Source organism: Leucopleurus acutus, assembly GCF_964270905.1.
Source record: "Leucopleurus acutus genome assembly, chromosome: 13".
Taxonomy (NCBI): domain Eukaryota; kingdom Metazoa; phylum Chordata; class Mammalia; order Artiodactyla; family Delphinidae; genus Leucopleurus; species Leucopleurus acutus.
In genome coordinates this window covers 72,096,314-72,109,100 of record NC_139155.1, presented here as the reverse complement: position 1 = coordinate 72,109,100, position 12,787 = coordinate 72,096,314, and the positions used below count along the sequence as shown (strand labels likewise).

At 49.4% G+C, this 12,787-nt stretch overlaps 1 protein-coding gene across 2 annotated transcripts in view; it reads left to right on the top strand.

The window, feature by feature from the left end:
• Positions 1–10,347, top strand: part of SART3 (spliceosome associated factor 3, U4/U6 recycling protein) — a gene marked incomplete at its 5' end in the record, with an annotated part of 33,820 nt that extends 23,473 nt beyond the window's left edge. For both annotated transcript variants that reach the window (XM_082853781.1, XM_082853780.1), the window contains 8 exons: positions 132–241; positions 3,079–3,191; positions 4,118–4,194; positions 4,783–4,951; positions 6,598–7,058; positions 7,581–7,733; positions 8,569–8,759; positions 9,426–10,347. In XM_082853781.1, coding sequence (XP_082709907.1) covers positions 132–241; positions 3,079–3,191; positions 4,118–4,194; positions 4,783–4,951; positions 6,598–7,058; positions 7,581–7,733; positions 8,569–8,759; positions 9,426–9,588 — 1,437 coding nt within the window. In that variant the 3' untranslated portion in view covers positions 9,589–10,347. The remainder of the gene's footprint in view (positions 1–131; positions 242–3,078; positions 3,192–4,117; positions 4,195–4,782; positions 4,952–6,597; positions 7,059–7,580; positions 7,734–8,568; positions 8,760–9,425) is intronic.
• Between the last annotated feature and the right edge of the window lie 2,440 nt (positions 10,348–12,787).

The following is a 12,787-nucleotide window of genomic DNA, read 5'->3' as shown; positions in this document are numbered from 1 at the left end:
CAGGGAGTTAAGTAACGCTGATAGTTTTGGGGTGGGAGGTTCTTAGCCATGTGCGTCTGAAGTGTTTTGTAACAAGTGTCACCATCATAAGGTCTGAGTCCTCTCCTAACTCAGTCTGCTAATGCGTGCAGGCTCGACTGTGCAATAACATGCAGAAAGCCCGGGAGCTCTGGGACAGCATCATGACCAAAGGGAACGCCAAGTATGCCAACATGTGGCTTGAGTATTACAACCTGGAAAGGTAACCGGCCGGGATTGGGGGCGGTGCTTGTCAGATGTGACCCGCACGCCCCCTGCCTATGCAGCCTGGGCCTGCTTGCAGTACACTGCTTCTCTTTATCTTCCTGTCTCTCCTCGGTGGCGGGGGTTTATGGGACAGGGCTACAGAGAACCAAAGATAATATTCTGTGCCTGGGCTCTTAGAGCCATGCATTACTTTTTTTTTTTTTTTTTTAACATCTTTATTGGAGTATAATTCATTACTTTCAATTTATTTTGGTTTGTTTTGATTTTTGGGCATGAATGTTTTATTTGACTTTCGGGGGAGCTGTTTATTTTTTGTATTTGCGTTGTCTATAAAAGTAGGAAATACTAAAAAGCAGAGAGGAAAAAACCCAGGTTTTTTTGCAGTGACAGGCCCACATACAACCACCATTAGTTAATGGTTTGGGTATGTTCTTTGAGACTTTCCTATGCTTAAATTTTTAAGAAATGATGATGCAGTTATAGTATACATTTTCTAAACCTCTAAAATTATTTTAAATAATGTTTATAACATGGAGAAGGTATAAAGAATATGACTAGCTTTTAAATTCAGTATATCTTGGACATTGCATGTCTATAAATACATCTTTTTTCTGTTCTGAACATTTTGTTTTTTTATCCCTGATTTAAAAAATAGTATGTGGGCTTCCCTGGTGGCGCAGTGGTTGAGAGTCCGCCTGCCGATGCAGGGGACACGGGTTCGTGCCCCGGTCCGGGAAGATCCCACATGCCACGGAGGGCTGGGCCCGTGAGCCATGGCCGCTGAGCCTGCACGTCCGGAGCCTGTGCTCCGCCGCAGCGGGAGAGGCCACAGCAGTGAGAGGCCCGCGTACTGCAAAAAAAAAAAAAAAAAAAAAATAGTTATGTGCTCAAGTTAAAATTGAACATTTAAAAAAATGTGAGAAAGAAAGTGAAAGTCTTAAAATCCTTTCCCAGAGAAGATCACTGTTAAAACTTCTTGAATATTCCTCTAGATCAGCAGTTCTCAAATGTTTTAGTCTCAGGACCCCCTTTACACTCTTAAAATTTGAGGACCCCCTCAAAAGCTTTTGTTTATGTGAGGTATATTTATTAATGTTTTTGCCATGTTAGAAAATAAAACCGAGAAATTAAAAAATATTCATTTAAAATTCACAATAAATTCATTACATTTAACATTTTTATGAGAAAGGACTGCTTTCCAAACTCCAAAATAATGCAGTGAGAACGTGGGCTGGTTTTATACTTTTGTAAGTATCTTTAGTCTGGCTCAGTAGCAGACAGCTTGATTCTCACGTCTGCTTCTGCGTCCCCTCTGTTGTGACGTTTTCATTGAAGATGAAGGAAATTTGGCCTCACACAAATAAGAGGTTAGGAAAGAGAAGGGGATATTTTTCAGATAATTGCAGATATTCTTCTTTCACACTACAGCAAAATTTATTAACAAGTCATAGTCATTTGCATTCTGGAATCTGAAGCCATATCAATGAATTTTTCACTCTGTTGCATTAATATCCATTGGTCTGTTTTGCACTGAGCAGACCTTCTACGCACGCATGATTCTGTGACATGCGTTGTGTGTGTGGAAAATGCTGACTCATTAAGTCCTGCAGCTCTTCCAAATATTGATGCGTTTCATTATCCCATTTGTTATATCTGCACTGATCTTTGTAGAAAAGCCTTACAAGTAGGAAGCTGTCAGACTCACGGTGACAGGTACAAATTTTCCAAAGCTCTACAGATACAAATTTTCCAAAGCTCTAATTTTCACTTGAAAGCTCCAGTCTTATCACCGTCAACAAAAACTCTTAAGTGGTTTTCCTTGAACTTATAGCCTCACTTCGTTAATTTTTGAAAATGTCTAGCAAATACCCAGGTCTGAATCACCATAGTTTTTGTCACTCAGCTGTTCTCTCAAGTGAAAATGATGTTCCATGAAAAAAAGTAACTAGTCCAGCTTGCAACTCAAACAGTAGCCCATTATTTCTTTGCTACAGCCACTGTACTTGGGTATAAAGAGGTGCTTTGATGTGTGCATCCCATTTGTCACACAGAATATTAACGAGGTGTGCACTGTCTTGATTTGTGCTAAGAGCCACTGTAGCTTTTGCACTCTCAGTGCAAATGTCAACACAGTGGAAAAAGTCCAATAAATGTTTTGGTATTATTATGAAAGTAGTTTTGACTTTGCAGACCTCCTGAAAGGGTCTTAGAGACCCTCAGGGGTCTGAACTGCTGCTCTAAATTTTTTCTGAGTGTCCTAATATGTATTTACAATGTTTATGTATATTTATAAAAAATTTTAAAACAGAAATGAGAACATAAGTATCTCATAACTGCTGGGATGAACAGAATGTTGTTTTAGATATACTATCCTGATGAGCAGTATATATTTCCATGTCAGTGTAGGAAGATCTGACTCTAGGCATGAAATCTGACAGTCCCCTCTGTCAGTGTCTCTCCCCTCGAGTGGGACCGTGTCCTAGAATTTCTCTAGGGACTTTATCAAGTCACCCACAGCTCTTGGATTGCCCCCATGCGTTGCACATGTGAATGCAGTAAAGGCAGAACACCTGGCTGAGGACCACTGTCCCCAGTGCGTTTTCCACTAGCACTGACTTGCTAAGGGAAAGAGTGGCTTAGAAGAAAGCCTTCATTTTTGACTAGAGGGGCTCTCTGGGAAAAGAAGAAAGCATTAAAAGTATCAGTAGCACAAAGAGCATGGCATCTCAGAAGCGGTGGGCTTTGATGCATGTTAGCTGTGTGAAGACAGCCCTCCCCCTGCGCCTTCCGCTTTGTGTGCTGGTGTCCCCAACTGTGTGTTTTCCGCCTTAGGGCCCACGGTGACACTCAGCACTGCAGGAAGGCTCTGCACCGGGCCGTCCAGTGCACCAGCGACTACCCAGAACACGTCTGTGAGGTGTTGCTCACCATGGAGAGGACAGAAGGTGGGGACCTCGGCGCGCTGCCTCTGGCTTGGGGTCTGTCCCTTTTGCCATTTGGTTTCAGGTCTGTAGGCTTAAGGACAGACTGTGTTTACGGCTTCAGCCCCTCAAGGGGCCTCTCTGATGCGACCGTCACGCGGTGCTCGCCAGTGAGAGGGGCGAGTCCTGTAGCCCTCCTCAGACTCCACGTGCCAGGGGGCCCGTGACGATGCTCTAGCGCAGGCCTCTCAAGGCTCTCTTTGGTGGGGGCTGTTGTGTGCGGCATCCCTGGCCTCCCTCTACCCGCTAGGTACCAGTAGCGCTTTTCCTGCCCCCAGTCCTGACCACCAGAACCACCTGCAGGTGTTGCCAAGGGTTCCCTGGGAATCAGGAGAGACTGCTCCAGCACAGCGCCGAGAGGCACACGGCGAAATGCGCTCCCTGGTCACGTGTGCCTCTCTCGTGAATTTCAGAGCCTCAGTGTTGAGTTTCCATGGGTGTTAGTCTGGATTTCGGGGTATGAACCCCTCAGAACTGGAGATAGACACCCAAACAGCAACAACAGTAAGAAACCACCCCAGCATTTCTCATTTGAGGAGCTCTTAAAATCTTTCGGTCTTAGTACAGGTGTCTTGTACCTTTTGCATTAGAATGTTTTCATAATCTTTGCCACAGAGAGCCCATAATAGAACCTATTCTGGTTTTCAAGAGAACGGATGTTCTCTTGAAAAGAGAACGGATGTTCTAAACACACCTGGAAGGACTATTTGAATTCTGAAACTTGAAACCTATACTAATGAAATCTTCTTAAACGGGGAGCCGGTTCTCCAGTTGCTACTGTTCGATGGAAGAGCTTTCTTCTGGAGGTGCGGGACAGTGAGAAAATTTTATATTATTATTATATCCTTCAAAATCTGAAGAAGTGAAAGTTTGCTTCTCTTCCTCTCAAGGTACTTTAGAAGATTGGGATATAGCTGTTCAGAAAACCGAAACTCGACTGGCTCGCGTTAATGAGCAGAGAATTAAGGTAACGATGCTCTTTATTTCAAGTCTTTGAACCTCTGAAAACTATTTTGACTGTGTTTGGTATGAATGTTCCTTGTCAGAACCTTTGGGGTCGTCCTGAGAAATCTCTTTTACTCAGAGTATTAACTATGAAATGTTTGAATCAACATTTAAGCCTGTCTTTTTAGATCGGCTTAAAACTTTAGCCCCAACGATAGATACAAATCCAAAACAGGAATTTTGGCCCTAAAGGTTATTGGAATAGACGAAGAAGCTAAAAAAGGAGCCTGACATACTTAGCCTAGCGATTGGAGCATGAACACCCCCAAATAAATCAGGGCCTCAGTTTCATAGATTTTTTTTCCTTTCTTTTGGTGAGTCATTCATGGGGGGATGTTGTGAGACATACCGTAGACTTGAGATGCGGCTCCCAAGAAGCCTAAAGAGGCTGGGGAGGTTGGGAGCAGCCCTCCCTCCTTGTCCTCTTCCTGGTCGCCTCCCTTCTCCCGGGTGGTGGCCATCCTCCCTGTGCTCCCACCTCTTCCATCACGAGTCAGTAGACTTCATGTAATCGCCACGTACAGTGATGCGTCATATCCCGATTTTCCAGGCTGCAGAGAAGGAAGCAGCCCTCGCCCAGCAAGAGGAGGAAAAGGTTGAACAACGGAAGAGGGCCCGGGCAGAGAAGAAAGCGTTGAAAAAGAAGAAGAAGACCAGAGGCTCGGACAAGAGCAAAGCTGATGAGGATGATGAAAAAGAGTGGGGCGACGATGAGGAAGGTGAGGCCTGGTCGGACGTCACCTGGGACATCCCGGAGCTCCAGACAGGGCGCAGAGCAGCACGGAGAACCTTCTTGCATTTGAGAATAAGTTGCTTGCAAGGTGCCCACCACCCTCCCTGTCCCTGCCTGCCCTCTACGTGGGTGCCGTCTTCCCCAGCTTGACTCCAAGGCCCTGTGCCAGACACACCCCTGCCTGCACTCCCTGGGCTTCGCTCCCTACCCTGTTGCTGACACCACCGCCCTTTTCCTGAGTGGTGCCTCCTCTCCCTCCGTGGGCTCCCACACCCCACCCTGTCCCGTCACTCCCCGAGCATGGACACTGCCTCATCCTCAGGCCCTGGCGCCCCGCACCGCCGCCGCAGCCGGGCCCTGCAGTGACACCAGCCTTACTTGTCCCCACCTGATGGTTTTGACAGGTAGAATTTTCCAGCCAGTGTTTGTCACCCCTGCCATTTCAGGCGTGGGCAGGTGTGGGTCAGATTTGTTTCAGCAAAACCAGTCAAGGTAAAGAATTGTCTCTGGACACTAAAGGACACTAAACATTTTTCTAGTTCAGAGTTGTCAACCAGAGGGAAATAGTAATGGAGTCATTGTTCAGTTGACTAAGAATTTCTCCCCGAGTCTTTTTGGGGCCTTCAGAAATGATCGTGGGTAGCTCACTGCGCTTTGGGGCTTCTGGTTTAGCAGGGGAAGGCAAATGGGACCTGTGACCGCAGTGACGTGTAATAGGGACTTGGGGAGATGTAGGTGTGAATCATGGTGGAGGCCAGGGAATACACTAGGGGGGCCCTGCAGGAAAGACTTTGTGGGGAAGTGACGCTGCATCTTGGCATCTGGGGGAGGAGTGTGAGAAAGAAGGGAAGGGGCTAGCCAGCCAGGGTCAGCAAAGCACAGGGCACAAAACAGCCTGGCATTTTCTCCGAGCAGCAAGTGTCTGGCTTTGGGCCCTGATGCATGGCAGAGGGCTGGGTGCTGGGGTGGGTGGGGCTGGGGCAGCAGGCAGGCCAGCAGGCCCAGTCAGAGTGCCCTGGAGTGCAGCGTGCCACGGTCAGGCTCCATCGGGAAGGCAGTGGGAAACTGATGGGAAGGTCTGGAAGCAGGGGACCCTCACCAGTTGGGTTTCAGTATTGTCCCCCTGGAGGCAGTGGGAAGAGTGGGTTGGAGTGTAATGTTAAGTTCTGTTGAAGGACAGAAGACAATCGTCAACGTGGGTAGGAACTGTAGCACCACTCTGTACTGCTTCCAGGCGTGCCCCGGGGAGCACATACTTCAGTGTCACCGGAGGTGCTTGTTTACACGCGGTCCCCAGGCTCTATCCTCCCCTTGCTGCCCTGGGCTGTCTAGGATGGGGGTCCTTGGGATTTGCCAGCCCAACTTGGAGACCCACTGACCTCTCATATGATTAAGCGTGGCCGATGAGGACTTAGGTTATCACTTGCACCTGAGTTCGTCCCCTCACACGAATGTAACTGGGGCCCAGAAGGGAGTGGGATGAGTCGGGCGGGTCAAGAGAGACCTGGCAGAGGGCGGTGGGGGGCGGGGTGTATAGGGGGAAGAGCCCTTTCCCTGCCAGCTGCTCCGCTTACACTGACAGGAAGGGGTTAGTTAACTAATAGTCACTGCTTTTCTCCCGACCTACTGTAGAGCAGCCTTCCAAGCGCAGGAGGGTGGAGAACAGCGTTCCTCCCACTGGGGAAGCTGAGCTGGGCCCAGAAGCCGACCCGGGCCTCTCTGGGAGCAGCGCCCCTGCGGCCGCAGAGCCTCCCTCTGAGCAGAAGGAGCAGCGGGCGGCCGCCCGGAGGAGGGATGTGCCCAGGGTGCTGCACGACAGCAGCAAGGACGGCGTCACCGTGTTCGTCAGCAACCTGCCCTATGGCCTGCAGGAGCCTGCCGCCACGCTCCGGCCGCTCTTCGAGGCCTGCGGGGATGTGGTCGAGGTCCGCCCCATCTATAGCAACCGCGGCGACTTCCGGGGCTACTGCTACGTCGAGTTTAAAGAGGAGGCGGTGGCCCTGCGGGCCCTGGAGCTGGATCGGCAGACCGTTGAGGGGCGGCCAATGTTTGTCTCCCCCTGTGTGGACAAGAGCAAAAACCCAGACTTCAAGGTAGGTTTGTGGAATAAAGCACGCCTTTACGTAGGGTTGCGGTAGGACGGGGTAAGCGCTCTTTTCCTGCAGCAGTCATATTTAGAATACACGTGGAACGTTTGTTAAGAACGAAACTTCCGCGTTAACCGGGTCAGTTCTGTTCTGGTTCACTGAGGTCTCAACACGGGGCTGGGTCACTTCGAACCGGCATTACTTGACAGAGGACGGTCCAGTTGGGGACTGCGTGATGGCTGCTTGCCGCTGGAGGGTTAGGAGTGACGGGACTGTGCCAGGTGTTTTGTATGTCACCTCATTGGGTCGTCACCCAGGCTCTGGGAAAAGGGGCTTCACTTGCCATTTTACAGAGGAGGAAGTGGAAGCTTCGAGAAGTTGAGTGACTTGCCCAGGGCGAGTTGACAGTTCCCAGCACCCGGAGCCGGCTCTGGCTGGGCCAGACCTGTGGACGAGGCCTGACCCTGTGTCGTGGGGAGCTGGGTTGCGCCTCGGGTCATCATTTCCTCTCCCCACTCCTCCCTGTAGGTGTTCAGGTACAGCACTGCCCTGGAGAAACACAAGCTGTTCGTCTCGGGCCTGCCATTCTCTTGCACGAAAGAGGAACTAGAAGAGATCTGCAAGGCCCACGGCACTGTGAAGGACATCCGGCTGGTCACCAACCGGGCCGGCAAACCCAAGGTCAGCGTCTGGGCAGACGGCAGTCACCTCCCGGAGTCTGGGCGAGCCTTTGTTCAGAGGTTACTTGGTTCTAGAGTGGGTTCTGATCTGTCTACTAGGAAGCAGACGAGAAGTTAACAGAAGGCTGGGTGCGCTAGGCTCTTTTTCCGTTTGGAGTCAGATGAACCTGATGTGGCTCATTGTACTTAAAAGAACAGGGTGTTTGAAGAAAAACTACCACGAATTAGCAGGGGCTCCAGTGCAGCTCCGCGGCTGTGGGGCCTTGGGGTGAGGTGCCCCCCCTTGCAGTCTCCTCCCTCCTGCCCGGACCCCACTTTTCACTAGGCCTCTGGCCATCTCCCCAGGTCCCTGCACTGGCTTCCCCCTTACCACGTCCTCCCCTTCTCCGGTCCCCTCAATCTCTTGTGAAATCCTTGACGACGTTTTGAGTAGTTGTTTAAGAAGAGTTTGGTTGACCTCTCAACCCCCGTCCCGTTTATCCAGGTTAATCGAGAGTTGAAGAATATGAATAAGGGCGTCCCCAGGCACAGGGACATCGGGGCTCACCTGTGTCCAGGACACCTCATCCATTGCTAGATTTATGCTGGTCCCTCTCTCTCTCTCTCTCTTTTTGGCTGGAGCAAGCACAAGATGCACTGAACTTAAAAAGTTATCTGAAGTTAGTCAGTTGCAGAAATAGGGAGGGAGACTAGGGCTGTGAGACCTATAGACAAAGGATGGCGGTGGTGGGGAGGGAACCCAAGGGTCGGGGGCCCACCCTGAACCGGCCGGTGGACCTCAGGGAGGAGGTTGTGCCCCGCAGCACTCACCTGGCCGGGCTTTTGCAAACTTTCAGGGCCTGGCCTACGTGGAGTACGAAAACGAATCCCAGGCGTCTCAGGCCGTCCTGAAGATGGATGGCATGACTATCAAAGAGAACGTCATCAAAGTGGCTATCAGCAACCCGCCTCAGAGGAAGGCCCCGGAGAAGCCAGAGGCAAGGAAAGCCCCGGGGGGCGCCATGGTGCCGCGGCAGATCTACGGAGCGTAAGTGTTGTGTGCTCTGTGTGCTCGTTGGTGCAGACTTCGTCCTGGCCTGCACCACGGTGACCAAGTTTCCCCTTAGCACAGTGAGTTCAGACGGGAGGTCAGGGCCTGGCGTCCCTGGGGCGCTCACGCTCGTTCCCAGGGCAGGGTGTCTGCGGCACGTCCACGCTGAGGGCCAGTCTGGAAGTGGGACCCTCTCTCGTGTTCGCCGGTTTACACTGGTGATTGATTTATTTAGACAGTGATTACGTTAAAGTCCCCTTTGGCAGGTGAATCCATGTGTAGGTTCCATACCTGACAGCCATGTGCTTGCCGTGCTAATCTGTATCTCCACCTGTAATCCAGATAGAAGCTCTGTTCTCACCCGACAGGGATGAGGCAGCAGGGTGCGAGGTTATTTGGTGAGGTCTGCAAGTTTACAGCCATTTTTATCCACCCTATGTGTGACGGTATTACACAGACGTGGCCCTGGCCAAAACTGTGGAAAAGGCAAAGTTGGTTAAAGTGATTTTTACCTGATAGCCGAAGTCACGGAGAACAGGGCTCGTCTTATTACCCTTCTTGGTTTTTGTTTTTCACCTTTTACCTTGCGGTGATCTAAGACCGTCCTGGCTCATTTTCATCAATTGTCGCCTCAGAAGGTCCGTGCATTGTTTGCTCTTCCAGGCGGGGGAAGGGGAGGACCCAGCTCTCTCTGCTGCCCCGCGCCCTGCAACGCCCAAGCGCCACCGCAGCCCAGGCTGAAAACGGCCCTGCCCCACCGCCGGCGGCCACCGAGGTACCCAAGATGTCCAATGCCGACTTTGCCAGGTTGCTTCTGAGAAAGTGAGTGGGACTGTGCGAGAAGGGAAATGCCTTACTTGATGCTGGCCGGGAAGACGCCCGGTGCCCAGCTGTGCCCTGGCTGTGCAGGACCCAGTGCAGCGCCTGTGACCACATGCTTGCTCTGGTTTAGGTAGGACGGGAAAAGGGTGTCCAAGGAAAAAAGAGGCTTTAAGTGCTCCCTCATATTGAGGGCGAGAGGATGAAAATGGTCACTCCACAGGCTGGGCGCAGGGTGCAGTTTCCTAAGATGTGTCTTAAAGAGTGAGAAACAGATGTGAAACGCGAACACACCGTTTTGAGACCCCCCTTGTCCAAGTATTTTTGGCCACCTCTGGTCCCCTTTTTATAAGACACTTCTCTTACACCCTGCACAGTACATGTGCCCGTCACTCTTTTAATTTTTAAAAGACAGAAAGGCAGATGTTAGTAATTCACCAGAATGGCCTATTTTAGTAAAGGGGTGGGGGCAAGGGGCATCACATAAAACATCTGATGGGCTTTTGTTCACGGGGGCGGTGCGTTTTTATATTACGTATTTGTAAATGACACGTCAAGCCACTGTTTTGTTTCCTAAAAGCAAAATACTTGTGACATTTGTATAGGAATTCTGTGCGCCATCTGCTGTGGACGTTTTTCTTTGCCTAGTGACTAGTGAACTGTGTCTTTGTCTAAATACTGAGTTTCAGCCCTATGGTTTTGTTTAAATAGCATTGTCAAGTGCAAACTTAAATTCTCCCCATTTAGCTTTGTTTATTAAACTGAAGTTCTCTTAAAAACTTCTTGTCGAAAGGTACTCAGATGTGCATTCAAATATGTATTTTGAAATGGGTGTACCTTGGTTTACCTAATGGGTGTGTAAATAGAACTTTTGTAAGTCAAATCCGCTTGGCACTTTGATTTAAACCATTTCTGCTGTGATATCTTCGGTTTTAAACTTCAGTTTACAGCAGTTTGGCGCTTAACAGCTTTCAAGCTTTTTTACCCACATCTTTTATCCAGTATTTATTGCTTTGAAAGCGACACTGGCAGTTCAGTAGGGAAACTGACTTTATAAAAGGCACTCTGGGGGAAAAAATCGGAATTCTCTCCTATGTCATGAAAATCAGCTCATTTATCTGTTTCTAAAGGTTTTATGCATCATTCAGGCTTTCCTGTATTTTTTAACTTAACAATTGAAACAGATAAGTAGTAAACTAAGCCCCGTGTGCCTGTCATCGAGCTTCAGCGTTGCTCAGCTCATAGCCCTTCTCCATCTCCACCTCCTGCCCCTCTTGTATCCTGTGTTCTGGAGGGATAGTCACCTAATACTACTGTAGCACATATCTCTAAGGACTTAAAGGCCTTGGTTTTTATCATTTCTAGAAACGTTAGCAGTAATACCTTAATGTTACCAACCATCCAGGCAGATCTCCAATTTCATGTTGTTTTGTAAATAAGTTTTTTAATTGATAGGTCCTCTGTACCTCATCTTTATCTTCTGCACAGAACGTTAGGTGTTTTTGAATTCAAGCAGCGGCTGTGGAGCAGTCAGAAGAACCTGTGTTCTCTGGGGTGGCCGGCCATCCACTTCCTTGCAGAGAGGCCCGTTCTGTGGGTGAGAGGATGTGGGTCAGTTGGGGACCAAGGGGCCATGGACCTTTCCTTAGTGATCCAGGTCACGTGGTGGACATCTGACCTCACCCTCTCAGATGTCCACAGGGGCTTGTTACAGAGGTGGACCTTTCAGACTCGAGCAGGACCCGATTCAGGTGCAGGGTGTTGACTGTTCTAGAAATAGATTTTCAGAAACGTAGGAGTGGGTTTATGTAGTCCTGGGGGGGGGGGGAACTGATGATGGTAAATAGATACATGAAAAACCATTTCAGCTACTCGTGTCTTAGTGCAGGATCAGCGATACATCCCTGTCAACGTAACCAACCAGTTCTGTCTCGGTGTCTTGTTGAAATAATTACCATCTTGGATCTGTTTTTCTCCCAGAACAATATAAAGAATACCGCTGAAGTTCTGAAAGAATCCCTCCTTCCCCCTTAGGATAGATGGGTGGGAACATCTCTTGAATAAGGTAGCAAAGTCTCAGGCATTTATGTAACAAAATACTTTATTAGTAATTTGTTAAAATAATACCCTTCACATAGCTAAAGTGCAAATTTCTCCCTCTGGTACAAAGCAAGCACTTCTGTCAGGCTTCCTTGGGGTGCTTATAACGAGCAAGACGATTAGAAGACTTAAGGTTTAAGAAATGCCTTATGGCAGCATACAAATACAAAAATATTTTTTATCAAGGTTTGAATAACTATCACTTGGGGCCATTTCATACATCTTTTCACTTACTCATCTTTCAGAAAATTACTCCGTGCTCCTTCAGACTAAGCAGCAGCAGCCAACTTGGAAGCTTGGCTTTAGTTACATGTAACGGTTTATCTTCTAACAAGTTGCTAGGAACATAAGGCCACTCCAAGGCAATCTGCTCTGCTTCCCTGAGGGGACAGTGGCTGTGGGGCAGGTGAGTGGATTAAAGGGACGCATCCTGGCTGTGGTCAAAAGTGTTTCTCTGCTCCTGTGAACTGGCGCTCTGACTCCTCACAAATGCTTGTTGGGTACTGGCGAGGCGTCTTGTCTTCAGATTTGCAGCAGGATTTGATTGTTAGGCGACAAACCCAGAAGAACCTTTAGACTGACATCTGGTCTGAATTGCTGCAGACGCGAGCGACATCAGTGCAAAGCGCCCAGGCCAGCCACGCCCCTGTCCTTAATTAGAGAGACGGCCGACGTGGCAAAACAACAGCCCCTGGCACCGGAGTTTGCAAACTGTGGCTCAAAGAACCTTCCTCGAAATAAGCGAGGTATCTAGCCAGACACACTGTAAACGTTCATTTCATATCTCAGAAATTTGCTCTACCGGTAAGGATTAGTTACAACACTAACCTCTTGGTAGGGGAGCCAACGCCTGTACGAAAGGAAGCTTTCAGTCACTTCTCACAACTGCGACCGGGTTCTCCTCAGCCGTGCGGACTTCTCTCAGGTAGTCACAGAGCCTCGCGGCCGGTTCCAGAAAGGGCTGCAAGGGGTCACTCCTCCGGACCCCACCTCAGTGCAGATTCTGCTCCAGAACCTGTGTTCTGGTCACACAAGGAGCACTGATGCCCCCCAAAGCCTGCTGGGGCCACCCCAAGGATCGGGGCCACCAGCACAGACAGCACACA